Consider the following 13,828-nt stretch of genomic DNA (forward strand, 5'->3'; position numbering starts at 1 on the left):
CTGCTATGTTGTGCTTAGGCCAGACTGTAAACTAAGGCAGCCCTAACACCAAGCAGTGCCTCCCTGTCTGCCTGTGTGTAAAGCTAAATATAGCACTGAGGGATGAGGAAAACTCTTTCAGAGGTGTTCCGCTGAATAGAGTGGAGTAGGGCTGACTCCTCTCAAAGGAGAAGAATGGCTTCATAAACAAAGAGGTACTCTGTACCTCAGACAGACAGCTATCCGTCTAAGCAAGGAGTAAGGGGGTTGCTTTCAGTGAGATCACAGCTGCAGTGGGCTAAGATAACATGCCATCTGTGACAAATGGGGACTTGCGCAGGCAGGACTGGGTCTCTAGTCTGTCTGTATTTTGAAAGCCAAGAACAGTGTTTGAGGGATGGGTTGCTCAGGCTTATTTTACAGCTTCCAAATGAGATGTCTTGGAGGGAGGCTGGTAATCAGCTGAAAATCAATGCTAAGTATACTCAGGACAAGTAGCTAACTGGTGAGCTGTGCTGGAGAGACCTAATAGGTAAGACCCAGATCTGATTTTGGATTAGTGATGGGGATATCACTCCTTTAAACAGGCAGGACTGAAACAAGCCACTGTAGGTTTTGTTAATGCTTTGTAGAGAGGAAAGAAAGTACTGATTTATTGGGGGTTAAGCTCACAGTGGTGCCGCATACTGAGTAAAATGCTTTTTTGTATAGTACAATGAATTCCCGTTGTTTCATGTTCTTCATGGTTTCTTTCTGCTGAGGTTCTTGGGGACAGCACACTGTGGTGTTACCTGTACTCCACCAGTTGTATGAGTTATCTAAACAGTCCTTGGGGAATGCAGTGAGTCACCGTACCTGTTCATGGTCTGCAGGATGAGCTGCTGTCACACCGTGTCAGAAATGACAGGCACAATTCAACACTGGAGCCCCATCAGTGAAGGAATGTGAACTGAAAAAGCTGAAAACATGGGAGTTTATTTTTGTAACTTGGAGTGGTTAAAAAGCGAGTTTTTCTTGGGGTGAAGATAGGAAGGAGCTGTGTGTGGATCATATTGCCAGTTTGTGCTACATTGCTGTAAGGGTCTGGCGTTATGACACCTACTAGAGCTGACAAAATTGTGTGGGTGGGATCTTTCTTGGCTACCTTTGACTACATGGCTACTTGGGCATTGGTGTTACCCTTGGAAAAGTGCTACAAAGCTAAATGGTTAAAACTTAATAGAACTGATACTCTCAAGAGCCTCTGAAATGATCATCTGTGAAAGGGTTAAGTGATGTTTGGGGCCAAAGATGTTGAACACTCCTGATAACAGGGATGCATTGTGGCCCTAAGCTTTTCTGAATATCAAACTCTAGGTGTTTTATGCAAAGAGAGGAGGTGTAAGAAGTATCGGATAGTTCACACTCCAAAGATTTCCTATCTAAATCAGAGCATTTGGAAAGTTTTCTTTCTACACAAGGTTGCAGTCAGTCAGCTAGTACTAATTTTAACTGGAGTGTCATTATGCTTAGAAAATGTGGTGGGAGCTCAGTCAAATGACTTGGAAAAGGGTAAGCTTGTGGTGCTCACTTCACTCTTGCACATCCTTGATGTGGATGTGTCATTCTTTGCAACTATGTCCCTGGTCGGTTTGTAGAGCTCTTTCCATTAACTGTTATCCTTCTCACCCATTTGGAGAGACTAGTGTCAAAGCTCCAGTGCTGAGCAGGGTAGCTGTCACAGGAGTTTTAATTTAAAGCATAGTCTTCAGAAGACAGCCCTCAACTTTTGGAGATAGAGATGATCCGAACCATTTATTTCCTTGTATCTTTATGCAGTGTTTCTGAATGAAAAGCTAATTTTGCCTTTGTCTCAACATGTCTTTCTTTTCTTCGGTCATTTGAGCGCTGTTCTGCTGTTCAGTAGATGGTTGGGCAGTACAGGAAGAAGCTGTCAGTTGGAATAGGATGCCTGTGTGTCAATGAAAGAGGCAGAATTTCTGACTGCTCATACTTAAGCATCTTTTCCTGAATGTTAGTAGATATACAGGTGTGCTCTGCAAGCACTGACAAGTGCCTTTTGCTTGGCATGGGTTTAGTGGGACCAAACCACATAATCTAATAACCACTTTGCTAGAAATGAGCTTGCAAACATAAGTTCCAGAGTGCATTTTGCAGGACAATACATAATTTACAAACAGGAGGCAAAGACTCTACCTCTAGCTGAAAGCTATTTCTAATTTCTCCTCTATTGTAGCTGCTGTGAGAAGTAGTATTAAAAAAACCTAAATCACTACAGTGAGGAGCATGAACGGATGGTATTCAGTATGGCTGTATTTTTAATTAGAAAATGAGTAGGATCATGGAAACAATACAGCTCAGTCTTTCTAGGTGGCTCTAGAATAGCACTGCATGACTCAGATCCAGGTATTCTGATTATTTTATTTTTGATTCAATAAATTGCATTTTCTCCCCAGAGTAAAATGTTCCGCAGGTCACCTGTCCCTCCCACGGCGTCAGGTACTCTGCTTGTGTCTTGTCACACCTGGAAACAGGGACCAGAAATACCAGGTTACACACCAGTAGAGAGATGAGCCTGGGAAGCTGTGAGTCTGCACCAGCCAGCACAATGAGACATTTAGATTCATAAGCAGTAAGACAGAGGATAAATATGCTTGAGTCAGATTGGGGAGTGGGATATTTTCTGAGGTAATTGCTCTTATTGATACAAGGCCAGGTGCTTTCTGCATGAAAGCAGCGTGCTGACCTGACAGTACCTGCCCATCAGGGCTGCGAGTTGATCCTCCCTTAAACATCCTGCAGGGATTCAGACACTATTAGCCCGTGTTTACAATGATCCTTTCACAACCCAAGCTGGTATACGTTTACTCAACACCATACCGTGTGTTGAACTCATAGGTGTAATTGTGTCAAGGCAAGGAGACTTAGACCCATCCATTGCAGAGCCCAAGGGTCCACCTGCAGTCGAGCATGGGAACTGCTGCCGGGTCTTAAAGGCTAACGCAAACCAGCAGATGCAGCATGAGTGGAGGAGATTTCTGCTATGGCCCTGCCTACACTAGGGAAAACCTCTTTTCAGTCAGTTTGGCTAGTCTGTTCTTCTCCTTGATTTCCTGAGGAGCCAGTCAAGCTGATTGGAGCCAACTGTTTTACAAGTCTCCTACACCTCAGACCCAGCTCTGGTCTAGAAACCGCTGGCTGATATTCTGCCCAGGTATAAATGGGTGTGAGGCAAGTATAACTGATCCAGATACAGAGCTGTATTTGCTTTCTTAACTGTCAAAGTGGGACCATCCCTTTTTATCTTCAACCTAAACATGGGAAGGTGTATCTTTTTTTGTGGTTTTTTAACTGAAGTATTTCTGCTGCAGAAAAGCTAAATATGCTTTCAACCTGCTGTACCTGTAGGTGTCAATAAAAATTCTGTACTGTTCATGGAAACTTAAGGTCTCAGTAAATGGAAAAACAGAGATTATGTGAACTGTTCACCTTAAACCAGCATTTTTTCTAAATGGAATCTAATCGCATCTAAATGGAAAAGAGATGTTTGGTGATGAGGTTTTAGGTAGAACCAGTTAAATGAAATTAAGTACTGTTATTTAACACTATTACAGCTTGCTGTTGTAAATTATAACTTGTCTGTCTGTTATCGTTATAAAAGGGAATGGTGCTTTCTTCTGAAGTGTATTGTAGGTTTCACCGAAAGGCCAAGCATGGATGTCTGCAAAGAGCACAGCTTTTGGATTTGGAAGGTGTCTTGCTTTGATGAGGTTGAAGAAGGAACCGTGTCAAGAGAGCTTCATGCTTAAGGCTAGTACTGTGCTTCTGGCATTAATATAGTGTGATAAGCCTTCTGTACCCCTTTTGAAAAAAGATCTTGGAACTTAATGAAGGGAAATAACCCCACACTAATCCGTCTTTGTACTGTCAGAGGAATGCAGTAATGAGAAACTGAGTGACTTGACTAAAGCCACATTGAGGAGCTTGTAGCAGATCCAAGCTCCCAGCTGCTGGCTCTAAGCACTGAAATGATGCTTTTTCTGTTGACTGTGGATAGACATGTGAACAGTTCTTGATGAAGATGGTTATCACTGTCAACTAGTTCAGACCCATGCTTAGCTACTGACCGTGCAGATAGAGAAGGTGTATCTGTGGGCCTTGGTCACCTGAGGTGGGTTAGGATTACAGAGGTTCACATCCCCATCGCATAAAATGGATCATATTCCCCAAGGTTAGTGGGAGTCTAATACCACATTGAAATCAGTGATACTCTTCTGATGATAGTGTAGGGGAAAATGTCTCTATTGACAACATCAATTTTCTACACAAAGTGTGCTATGGAAATGATATCGAGTGTCAGGGTTCTGATTCACTAGTGGGGATGGCATAGCATGGATGACATTGCAGGTCCAAGCTGTCTACCCCACACCACACCCTATTCCTGGACAGCTGAGCCATCGTGAATCAGCTGCTGAATCACTTGGTTTACAGTGTGATGTTTTGAAATAAATCATCGCTCCTGTTCACTTGCTTTAAAACTCCTGACTGCAAACTGCAGCATTTCATCAGCTGATTGATGAGCAGCAGCTCAGCTGTCCACTCAGCAATGTGGGAGGCTGGGATGGTAACCTCCTTGGGTCTGTAGAGCTCTGCACCTTGCTGGTGGATGGGAGCCCTGATGGAGCCAGTCTGCAGCTGGCTGAATAGAGAGGTGGGATTTTAGTTTTTTATGATTGTAATATTTAAGAGCCTTCTGTTCCCAATAGAATAAATGGCAAAACTCTTCTGTACTTCACTGGGTGCAATTAGGGGAATGCTGTGTACTTCTAAAACCTGCTTCAGTAAGTTAAAAAAGCATAAGGCTTTAGTCGCGTGCTTGTGTTTTCTTTGCATTTAATATACTTGTACTCTTATTTCAAAGCTCTCAATTTTGCCATCAGCAGTTCCAGCCAATTTCTTAACACTTTTTGCTGGCCAGACAGTAGGCTGTCTGCCTTTCCTTGTGGTATTTGATTTTGAACAAAATTTAACACGTAAGACTGAGGAGATCATACTCAGCTTGTGTATCGGTTTGGTTTTAAACAAAGTGCTTGGAGGACAGTCCATTTTTGAATTTTTCTAAAGGAAATAGGTCTGGGGAGCAGGGCGGGGGGGAGTTGTTTCTTAATATGACCTTAGTATTGGTTGTCTCTCAAAACTTCTTTGCTTTCAGTCCAGCTGTCTGCTCATAACTTTTGGTAGAAAACAGTAGCTACATGTATTGTCTGTTGTTTAAGATGGGCTGTATTTCATTGCATACTTTGGCTGGTCTGAGGCTTTTGTGCATCCTTTTCCATTTCATTCATTCTGTAGATCACTCGAGCTTTACAGGAGTCGCTATGGAGCATGCAATGGACTGAACTTTTCTAGAATCTCTGGTGGCTTGTGACATATAAGTGACATGATGGGTTAGCACAGCAGTAATTATAACAGATACTTATCCTGTATGGCTCATGTTTTAAACTTCTCCTCTGAAACCAGAAAAAAAAAAAGATGTGGGGTTATCAGAGAGATTTACAAGTTTAAAAAACCCCACATTTATGGGAGAACAGCCTTATTTTGAACTAAAAATTTAATTAAAATGTTAAAAGGACATCATACAGATGAAGAAATTGTCCATAAATTAAAAAATAACTTACAAATGAACTTCATAAAAAGGTTAATCAGTTAGTGATGGATTACACTTCATATAGTGTCTTTTTTAGTAATTGTGGCCTCCTCAGTTTTAACCTACAGATAGAAATCTCAGCTGCGTTGTGATCATGGTAAGATACAAGTGTGTTGAGAAAGCTAATATGTTATATGTGTGGTGGTCTTTTCATGTTCTGTGTTTAAAGGATGCTGCTTTTGTGTGTCCAGCAATGCAGACAAATTGTTTCATGTGTTTTGGTTGGGAGGAACATATGTCCTGTCCTCTCCCTTGGCCTGGGTAATTCTCCTGCAATTGGGATTTTTGCTGTGATGTAGTTTGCCTGTGTGTGCTTGTCTGGCACTGCAGCAATGCTGTGGCATGGCCACCCTCAGCATCATTAGACTCACGTCGCTTTTCCTGCCCCACAGAAGAAGAGCGTCAGGAAAGGGTAGGAGGAGGGTTGGTTCTTGGGGCTTAGGCAGGGGACATGGGTTTACAGCACACTGGCATCAAGAGGAACTTGTTTGTTTTCTTCCCTTTTTCCACCCTTGCAGATTTTGATAAATTCAAGGCATTCTTAAACCCCCTGCACTTTTCCTAATGCTCCCAAGCATACACACAAATGCATTCACATCCATCACACTTTCACAGTTCAGTATCCAAGGACTTTAGTTTTGAGTGATTCAGGATGCACTTAATTACTGTATCAAAGTTCTCATATATGAGTGATCAGTCAGCAGTGCTGCATCTGACCTTCCCGCATCATCAGCTGGATCTATTTATAGATCCAAGAACGAGTTCCCTTTGCACATTCAGGAGGAAAATGCCTTTCATTGAAATTCAGTTCCTGGACTGTTCTTTGCTTACTGGGGTTTTTCTTTTTCCTTTGCAGCCTGTTGTTGCCTGGGTAATTTTTTGAGAACTTTACAAAATTGTTCATCCTCTGCTGTTTCAGTGAAAATGAAGAAGTATGTCAAGGTATCCACACTTTTCAGAAACACTTAAGAGAAAGCTGGATGTTGCTGGCAAGTACCTAGTCCTTACTTCCTTTCTATATGTTAAAGCCGAGGCTCATTCTGACTTGCTCAGACGTGCTGAGTCCTAGGTTGGTGCAAGCTGTTAGGATTCCTAGTCCTTTCCCCAGCAGTCTTTTGTTTTGCCATACCTCGATTTTATAATGTCGTCCTTAAGAACAATGGCCAATGGTAATCACCTGCTAAATATGTTTTGGGGTTTCTGACTGTGCAGTGAAGCAGCTCTGAGGGGATGTAATCACACACCTGAGGTTTGCATCTTGAGGAGGTGTGCCTTGGGACTCATAACAGATTCAGTCACCATTCCTCTGGTTAAGGTATGTAGTATGGGAGATACCTGTACATAACAGAGGAGTGTGTTGAAAATGTTTGGCAGTGGCTTTAAAGGCACCTTTTGTGGCTACTACTGAATGCCTTGGTGCGTGCTTCTATAAAAGATATGAGCTGTCCATATTGTTGGTTTTGTTTTATACACCTGACGTGCAGACTGAGCTCTTTAATGTAAATGAAAACAAACCAATGCAACCTTCCACTGTTGCTACTAGAAAACAGATTTTTTTTCTGTTGATTAACATAGAGGTTTGGACAAGCACTTGGCAGCCAGGAAGCTAGGTCTGATTCCTTTAGTTTTGCCAAACTGGAACTCAACTCCTGCAGGAAATGATGGGGTTTTGAGCATATCGTTTTTGGCTCTGGCTTTCTATTTACACTACTGTTACTGGGAATATTGAGACTTCGTTCTTGTCAGAGGCTACTCAAAGTCAGAATTTGGACCTTAATGCCCAAGATCTCACGTTCTCCATAATGATACTAAATGCAGAAAAAAAAATGTTTTATTCCTCTTTCCACAATGCAGAGAGTTATTGACTTCTCTCTGTTACAGGAGAACATGACTGGTAGAGCCAGGAAATTATTTCATTGCTCTTTCCTTCAAGTTGGATCTTTAACCAAAAAAAAAGCCACTCTTTCCCTTCTTAAAAAAAAAAAAAAGAAAGAGGAGACATAAATGTTTTCCATGTTAGTGGTAGCCAAATGTTTCCAAAGCCCAGTTTAAAAGTTCCAGTTTTAACTCTGAGGATGTTTTTCACTAGAATCATATTTCTGTCTTTTTTCCTAATTCCTGCTTGTCAGACATTGTATTGCTGTGGTTTGTCAGTATTTTTAGGTCCCAAGATACCTCTGCTCTATGTGCCAAGGCTTTGCGGACCAGATTCTGCTCTGTGACCAAATTTCAATTCCACTCAAGTTATTCTGAAGGCAGGGTTTGGTGTTATGTATTTAGCTCCTGAGCTAATTAGAACTAAGCATGCTGCTTTGTGTCTCCACCTCCATATAAAATACAGCAGAAGAGTCAAGGTCAAGGTAATAAAGGAGTCCTGCTGGAAAAGCACATGTGTAGTATGAATTATCCTGTTGGCTATGCTTTATTTATCTCTGTCACACTTTGATATCATCCCTTTTCATCACATGGAGAACGTGTCCTGTGTGTTGTTCACTCACAAGTGAAATCCTCGGTGTCTGAATGTGGAGCATACAGAACATCTCTTAGCTAGTAAAACTTGATGTCTCACTGAAACAGAACTGAACCATCTCTATCAAGCAGCTTCCAGAAACAGATAGCAAACAAGTAAGCCAATATGTACCTTTTGGGGTCAGACTTTTTGGAATTTTATTTTACTGTTATGAATCAGTATATCTATTAATGACCTGATGACTTTTTTCTTTCCTCTTGATGAGTCACTAGGAGGCTCTGTGTGTCTCAAATTTAGTTTTGTCTGAAGAAAGATCCACGTGGTGCTGGGAGTAATTTTATGCTGAGAGTTAGGGGACTGCAAGCTTTAAAAAGGTCTCATTCCCTTTGGGAGTTAGTTATTAAAATTTAAACACTGCCTGCTGACCTTCTAAAAAGCCTTGTATTTTAATGGGTAGTAATAGATAGTGTGCACATGTAAAATATGTTGGAGAAAAGCCCTTGTGTGATTCACCCCTGTTTCAGTTCTTACTATGCTAGAAGTAAGTGGTATGGTGGAAGTGGAGCTTTTTCCCCAAACATTGTATCACTGATTAAATGAGATACTGCCTGAGTCTGCTTTGGGTTGTAAGGGTTGTATGAAATCACAACTAATTACTGGCTAGGCTGGCTTAAACCTCTGCAGATTCCAGTCTCACCCTGAATTCGGCTGTTTTGGTTAATAGGAGATCTGGATTGAAACAACTACTCTCCTTGGTTTTTTACAGTGCCAATACTGATGGCAAATTGTCTTGCAGATACAAACTAGCCTCTCTCACTTTCCCTGTAGAGTATTACCTTGGAGCCACAGGGCTACAAACGTTTGGTGGGTGGCAGTGTTTACACACTGTCCACTACCCCTTGCCTTCTGGCTGAAAAAACTTTGCTACAGTAGCTGAAAAGACTTCTGTTGGTGCAAAAAGGGCATATTTCAGCACCAGTGGGCTGTAGAATATTTTGGATTTGTTCAAGTCTGTGATTTGCGATTAAAACATGGTGAGCTTTACATAGTATGAAAACTTAAGGTTCCTGTCAGCTCCTTAGTAATACTTTGTTTCTTAAACTTTGCTAGCCTTGCAAAGAGCCTGAAAGACCAAGAGTCTTTATGCGTCAGAATGCTTTATTGTTGCAGAGAGCGGCCGTGGTTGGGTTGCACCTCACCTGCCCAGTCATTTGAACTCTGTTGTACAGGAACCTTGTTTTGTTCAGTCCTGCACCTCGTGCTCTTATGCTGCAGCATGTGTATTTACTTTAGTCTTCTCTTCTCCCAATTCATTGGGCTGGATGGAGTTGAATTGCTGGTTGAACAGCTGCACAGAGTGACTAATGTCACTTTTCAGACATGGAGACTCCTCACTCACATTTTGATGCAGATATCTTTTGGTATCTTGCAAGGTGGGATTAGCACGGGTCGTGTAGGCCAGGGGGCTCTCTTCACTATCCCTCTATGTCTTTGCAACCGTTTTTGGCTTTCTCTTACTGTTTACTTACTGAATCCCTCAGTCTTGTGCTGGTTTGACTGCCTCCATTGTCTGGACATGCTGCCAGCAGCAGCAAGTCTGTGGCTCTCTGTGTGGTGCTTCAGGTCCCCAGGAGTCTAGCTAATAACTTAATAGCTTCTCATCTCCACTGAGCTCACTCTGAAGAGTGCTTTGTTGTGAGTTGCAGAGCACACAGATGGCAGCACGCCATGAATACATCTCCAGGCTGTCACATCGCTAGTTGTTCTCAAAATGGGGTACCTTCACAGACTAGTGTTCGCTGAGGTCTGTGGCTTTAAAAACCCTTTTCCCAAATAGGATTTGATACAATGGAGAGAAAAGCAACAGCATCTGCACTTACAATGATGGCTCAGAGGCATTAATGCTTTTCTTGGGCACACGCACGTGCTCTGTCAACACATGAGCATGGCAGCCTGTGGATATTATCCTCTCAATTTGATCTCCCTTGCCTCCCAGTTGTGGGAGGATGGGAAGCAGTGTGTGATACCTTTTTGCATTTGATCTGTCCGCTCCCCGAATGCGGCTGGCCCATTAGCACTCACAGCCCAGTAACTGCTGCAGTAGAGTTACAACCAGCACATATTTGTGGTTAAAATTGGAAACAAACTTAGGTTGCAGTTAAGACTATAAAACCCAGGTTCCCTAAACTGACAAGAACTGCTACTCCCAGAAGGCACGGGAGGGGGGAGGAGGGTATAACTCAACTCTCAAGTAATCAGAGAGATTTTATCTTTTGGCCTTTTCACATACTGCGTCACCAAAAGAGCTCTTGGGTGGTCATAGCCCCCTTGCCACCCACCCACTACTCTGGATGACTCAATAGCCTGCAGCACTGGCTGATCTTTTCCTTGGTAAGACAGTTTTATTCTGCAGACACTGAGATGCAGACTGATGAGTAATTGCTTTATTTTTCCTTAAGTATTAAGAAAATCTGAAGCTGGAAAACACAGGGCTGAATTTTTCACATTGTCACAGAATATCGAGAGAGGGTTTAACAGATCTCTGACTCTGCTTGCATCTTTAATATCATTGGTGAACTTGGACAACATTGGTAAGCAGCTATACACAGGCATATTTTTCCAAATTTCTGTGTAGCCACTCAGAGAGTAGGTGGAGACAGATGTGGTGAAGCATCAGGCTTTAGCCTGGGTCACACCTGTCATAGTGTAACTGGAAAAACTCAGCACTGATTTACCAGGGTGGAGTTGGGAACTTGGAGCTTTTGATTGCAGTTACATGGCCGTCATGTGGGATAAGGAGACTCTTCTCACACATAACCTCTTCAGGGCTTCACTTCAGTCTCCTTCCCTCTGCACTGACTGGGGCTGTGTCAGCCTGAACATGCTTCCCAATCAGCGTGCTGCTCTTAGGTAGCTACTGTCAGGATTTGCCCAAAGTTGTCAATGAACATTATGTCATGTCCCCAAAAGCTTTATGGAAAGTTTGAGTTCCCAAAACCTGTCAGGATTCTTGTACGCTCCTTCTAACTCTTAACTTTGACCTCTTATCTGTCATTTAATGAAGAAACAGCAAGATAGAAAAGAAGTGCCTGGCAATTGCAATAGTCAGGCGGTGATGAGAGCCTGCATTGGCCCTTTTCTGAGAAATCTGCACAGGCTGGAAGACCGTACAATCTTTACTGCTGTGTGCAAGCAACCCAGGGTGTGACGCTGGCTTTTCTTCCTAATGCAGTACTATCTCTGGATTGTAGAAAGCCTCTTACACTGCACCTTCTGGTAATTATTCCGTATCTCTTTTGTGTGTCTTCTCAGGAAAGGATGCCACAGACACCTCCCTTTGCAGCTATGTTTGACAGCAGCGGCTACAACAGGAACCTGTATCAGTCAAAAGAGGACAACTGTGCAGGGCTCTATTACCATGACAACAACCTCCTGTCGGGGTCTCTGGAAGCTTTGATCCAGCACTTGGTACCCAATGTAGATTACTATCCTGATGTAAGTCTATACACCCACCAAACTATATGGCTAGGCCTGATGCATCTCGTAAAGGGGAACTTTCACATATGCAGCAAAAGCAGCATGTGTCACATCAAATTGCTATGGAAGGGGTTCAAGTGACTGATCGGCAATGATAGGATAAATGTGTACTTCGTGTGAGTGCAGCATGCAGTAACTCACCTAACCTAGGAAGTCTGATTCTTTATTACTCCTGTTATGAGGTGTGCAACCCTGGTGACTCATTTATAAAGTACCTAGTGTGGCTTACTGTTTGATGGATTGTATGTACCATTGACCCTTATAAACCTGTCAGGCAAGCTGAGGAGAAAGGCATGACCACCAGTGTGACAGGATGAATGTATTTAGTTTAAAAACAAACAGTTTTTAATGCATATTTCCCATTGCTCATCTGAAGTCCACATGTATCCTGCAATTAGCAACTGAAGTGTTGAACTAGTACCACACTGTTTGGAATCAGCAGAGGCTGGACGTGAGAACAGGACATTTGTCATCTGAGAATTTTTGGCTTGTCTAGACACATCCATGCGTTGAGAGATTTTATATAATTCTTAGAAAAGAAGAATGATATCAAAAGGTCAGGGGGACAGTTGGGGATGACTGAATGATGATGAAACTGCATATCTGCTTGTGGAAAGGCTCCTGCTGAAGACGTAACTCCACTTATATTCAGCGTCTGTTATTGTCATAGATCTATTCCACATTTCCAAGGCAGGATCTTTTTTAACATGGGTCAGAGTTAGCAGCAGCACAGGACTGTGCTTAAGCTAGTGCTTATCCATTAATGCTTAATGTAAAATTTAAACATGTAGCAGTTTAGACACCAATTGGTCAAACATAATGATTTATTCCAAGTCCCTAGAACCAGAACATTGTAGCATTGTAGAATCTTTCTTGTGGGTGCCATAGATACTGAACTACTGGCAATGTGGGGAGTGGAGTGGATATTTTTAATATCCATCTCACAATGAGTTCAAATCATGATATACGTAAAATTAAGGAGCCTCTTCTTGAAACCTCAGAATGAGTTACTAATTTTTATTCTTTAAAATTAAGCCATGTAATTCCCTCCACTTTCACCCAGGAGACAAGCAATACTATGAGAAATGCACAGTATTTTGGGATTCTTAAAGGAAGTACATGGTCATAGTGTGCGGTTTACTGAGGTCAGACAGGCAAACACAGTATAGTAAAGATGGTGTATGTGGCGAAATTGAGTCAGCTCAACAATCTGGTCAACTGGCATCTTTTTTTGTTGTTTTTCTGAAGACTATTTACTTTCGCTAGCAGTGTAGAAGCAGACAAGATTTCTCTGTTGGTATTCTAAGTCCAAACTTGCAGCATGAATTTTATTCCATTGTCGGGCTAGAGTTATGTAATCTGGTAATGGCTCTCACAAAGGTTTACTGTAGAGCAAGAGAAGATGAGTTGAAATTTTATTCTGAGTAATTTCAGGTACTGAGCTTGTAATAAGGCTGTGTGCAATATGAGAGCTAAACCAGCCCTTCCCTGCCTTGTTTTGGTTAAATCTTGCATAACTTGGCTCAAGCATGAATTTATAATGCTGATTCTGGAACAATAACAAGTGTTAAATTAAATGGTTACTGCTGTAGTAATAGCTCTTGGCATAGCCACATGCAGAGTTTTCTTCTGCAGATAGTAAAATATTAGGAACTTGATTTGGCAGGAACACATTTTGAGAAAATATAAAACTGGTGGTAATTTATCCCTTTCTCTGTCTTCCTCTTGTTTGCAGAGGACATACATCTTCACCTTCCTTCTCAGTTCACGCCTGTTCATGCATCCGTATGAGCTCATGGCCAAAGTCTGCCATCTGTGCATTGAGCAGCAGAGATTAAGAGAGCCTGGCCTGGACAAGGTAAGATCCTTCACTCTCAGGGACTCCTGTTAGTTTCAGTCAAATGTCTCTACCCTGCCCACAGCAAAATGTTCCTCCTCAAGAGAGTCCTCAATAGGATTAAACAGATTGAAAACCTGATACAAGCAACTAGAATTTGACCCTTTATTCACTGACATTCATGGGAAATTTCCACACTGCTCAGCCTGCCCTCTGTGAAGACTGTTGCTGCTGCTGCACTGTTTGTTTTACCAATACATGGGCCAGAAACGAAAGTGCTTGCTGTTAATGACGTATC

The 13,828-nt window shown here is 42.2% G+C and overlaps 1 protein-coding gene across 9 annotated transcripts in view; it reads left to right on the top strand.

Annotated features, from left to right (window-relative positions):
• Positions 1-13,828, top strand: part of RASGEF1B (RasGEF domain family member 1B) — a 32,815-nt gene that overhangs the window by 825 nt on the left and 18,162 nt on the right. For 2 of the 9 annotated variants that reach the window (XM_072862721.1, XM_072862722.1), the window contains exons 2-3: positions 11,469-11,651; positions 13,429-13,551. In XM_072862721.1, the coding sequence (XP_072718822.1) occupies positions 11,475-11,651; positions 13,429-13,551 (300 nt within the window). In that variant the 5' untranslated portion in view covers positions 11,469-11,474. Of the gene's footprint in view, positions 1-3,662; positions 3,790-6,542; positions 6,676-8,157; positions 8,312-11,468; positions 11,652-13,428; positions 13,552-13,828 lie in introns of those variants that run through there. The other 7 variants (XM_072862719.1, XM_072862716.1, XM_072862713.1 and 4 more) reach the window with 7 other exon arrangements.

This window comes from Ciconia boyciana, chromosome 5 (genome assembly GCF_034638445.1).
Source record: "Ciconia boyciana chromosome 5, ASM3463844v1, whole genome shotgun sequence".
In the NCBI taxonomy this organism is placed as follows: Eukaryota; Metazoa; Chordata; class Aves; order Ciconiiformes; family Ciconiidae; genus Ciconia; species Ciconia boyciana.